Source organism: Lepeophtheirus salmonis, chromosome 10, assembly GCF_016086655.4.
Source record: "Lepeophtheirus salmonis chromosome 10, UVic_Lsal_1.4, whole genome shotgun sequence".
Lineage (NCBI taxonomy): Eukaryota > Metazoa > Arthropoda > Copepoda > Siphonostomatoida > Caligidae > Lepeophtheirus > Lepeophtheirus salmonis.
This window is the reverse complement of record NC_052140.2, coordinates 6,588,828-6,591,226: the sequence shown is the minus strand read 5'-3', so window position 1 is coordinate 6,591,226 and position 2,399 is coordinate 6,588,828. Positions and strand designations below refer to the sequence as shown.

Sequence of the window (2,399 nt, the reverse complement as noted above, 5' to 3'; positions counted from 1 at the left end):
ATACTTTAGAAAAAAGAAAAAAAGTTGCATTCTACGACGTCATAAGGGTGTTTCTTGCATATCTTCTTTATTAATAAAACAAAGTTTCACTCCGGGTATTTATAATAACATCAACTCTTGCTTCCTCCAAGCTAAAAGGATATTTCGTTAAGGGAGTTAGGGCATTTTAGTATTTGTACTTTATATAAAATCTAAAAAAATTAATATTACTTTAGATGAGGTTTAGTAAAGACCTAAAATACTACCTGGTTCATCAAGTCATATTATTACAATTATTTTTCTCAAGCTGATATAATTATTTTTTTCATTCTGGGGGTTATTATATCTAAGCATTGAGTTGCTACGCGTGAGTAAGTAAGCTCATGAAAAACAGAGAGTAACACTGATGATGGCTTGGGGAGTTTTCTTCTATGTTATTGGAGCTAAGTTTGTAATTTTTTCCACCCCTAATAACTCTGGGCAATGCCGGCTAAAAAGTTGGCTTGATACCGAGTTTCCAGACACTTCCCCAGGAAAATCAACCATCAAGGATTGGTATGCTAAGTTTAGACGTGGTGAAATGGGCACCGAAGACGGTGAACGCAGTGTACCCCCAAAAGAGGTTGTTACCGACGAAAACATTAAAAAAATCCGCAAAATGATTTTGAATGACCGTAAACTGAAATTAAATGAAAAAGCAGACACTCTAAAGATATCAACTGAACGTGTACATCATATGATTCACGAGCATTTTGGTATGAGAAAGCTCTGTGTAAAGTGGGTGCCGCGCGAGCTCACTTTTAAACAAAAACAACGACGAGTTGATGATTCGGAGCAATGTTTGAAGATGATCAAGCGTAATAAACCCGAGTTTTTGCGTCTATATGTGAATCATTTTAGTCCAAAGTCCAATTGACAGTCATCCGAGTGGACTGCACACAATGAACCCGCTCTAAAGCGTGGCAAAATGCAACAGTCGGCTGGCAAGGTTATGGCGTCTGAATTTGGGGATGCATATAGAATAATTTTGATTGACTACCTTGAAAAAGGAAGGTTCATCAACAGCTATTATTATATAGTATTATTGGATCGTTAGAAAGACAAAATTGCCGAAAAATGGCCGTATTTGAGGAAAAAGAATGTGCTGCCTCGCCAAGACATGCCCCTTGTCACAAGTCAGTGAAAACGATGGTAAAAATCCATATATTTGGCTTCGAATTACTTCCTCATCTATCGTATTCTCCAGATCTGGCCCCCAGCGACTATTTCCTGTTCTTGGATCTACAAAGAATGCTCGCAAGGAAGAAATTTTCGTCGAATGAAGAGGTGATTGCCGAAACTGATGACTACATTGAAGCATAGAACAAATTGTACTACAAAATGGTATCGAAAAGTTGAAGGATGCCTATAATCAGTGGATTGCTCTTGAAGGGAATTATGTTGAATAAAAAAACTAAATTTTGCCAAAAAATGTGTTTTACTATGGTAAGTCGGATACTTTTCAATAGACCCGTATATATATTGACCATTTTATTATTTCAATGAAGAGACATTTTGGTTATCATATTCAAATACAAATGTATAGCTCCACTTTTAATAAAATATTACTTAGCAATATTATAATTTATTATTCAGTATGGAAAATAATACAATTGAACATTTTAATATTATTAAATATATACCATATATGTAATTCTCATTCATTTTAAAAATAGTGCAGAAATAATGTGAGAATGATAGATTGGGATTACTTAGAAACTAAATAGCAGTTGGTGTGACTAACTTATTTAGCTAATTACCAACTAATTTTGGGCCTTTTTTTTAGGTTTTTGTTTGGATTAAATGTTGTGTAATAAAATAAAGGTAACAAGGTGCTAATTTTGGGTCATTTTTATTTCTCCTCTATTTAGAATTTGTTGATTTTTCTGCTTCTTTGTCTTTTATCATTATTCTGAACATTGATTGGTTGAACTCGAATATGCTCTTGTTAAGATATGACAAATTCGCCAAAAATGAATTATTAAATAATAATTTCATAGTGTGAATAGACTACTGACTGCAACCTGATTTTGGTCCTCTTTTTTCCACTGTTTCTTTTTGGAGGAAAGGTTACGAGATATAATACATTCAAAAGGACGTGAGTAATGAAATTTATTTTTTGTTTCTAAGTTTTTGACACCTAATAACTAAAGGTTAGTAATTTAATAATAATCAGTATTACTAAAGGACCAGTCTTTGGGACTGGATTTGGCCGGCGTAAAACAAAATTCAAAAATCCACAGATATTTAAACAAAAGTATGTTTTTGGGAAAACAAAATTTCAAATATTTAATTTTTTCGAAATTTAATACAAAATTAATTTTATCGAAAAAAATTTCAAAAATTCTCAGCTGTACACAAAAATTAAATAACTGAAATCC

General features: G+C 32.7%; 1 protein-coding gene across 1 annotated transcript; it reads left to right on the top strand.

Annotated features, from left to right (window-relative positions):
- The first annotated feature begins 388 nt into the window (after window positions 1-388).
- LOC121125529 (protein GVQW3-like) lies at window positions 389-895 on the top strand. Its single transcript, XM_040720728.1, has one exon. The coding sequence runs from the start codon at window positions 389-391 to the stop codon at window positions 893-895; it is 507 nt and encodes a 168-aa protein (XP_040576662.1).
- Window positions 896-2,399: the final 1,504 nt, after the last annotated feature.

Coding starts and splice junctions, on each gene's coding strand:
- LOC121125529 (XM_040720728.1), top strand. CDS start 389: ATGGCTTGGGGAGTTTTCTTCTATGTTATTGGAGCTAAGTTTGTAATT.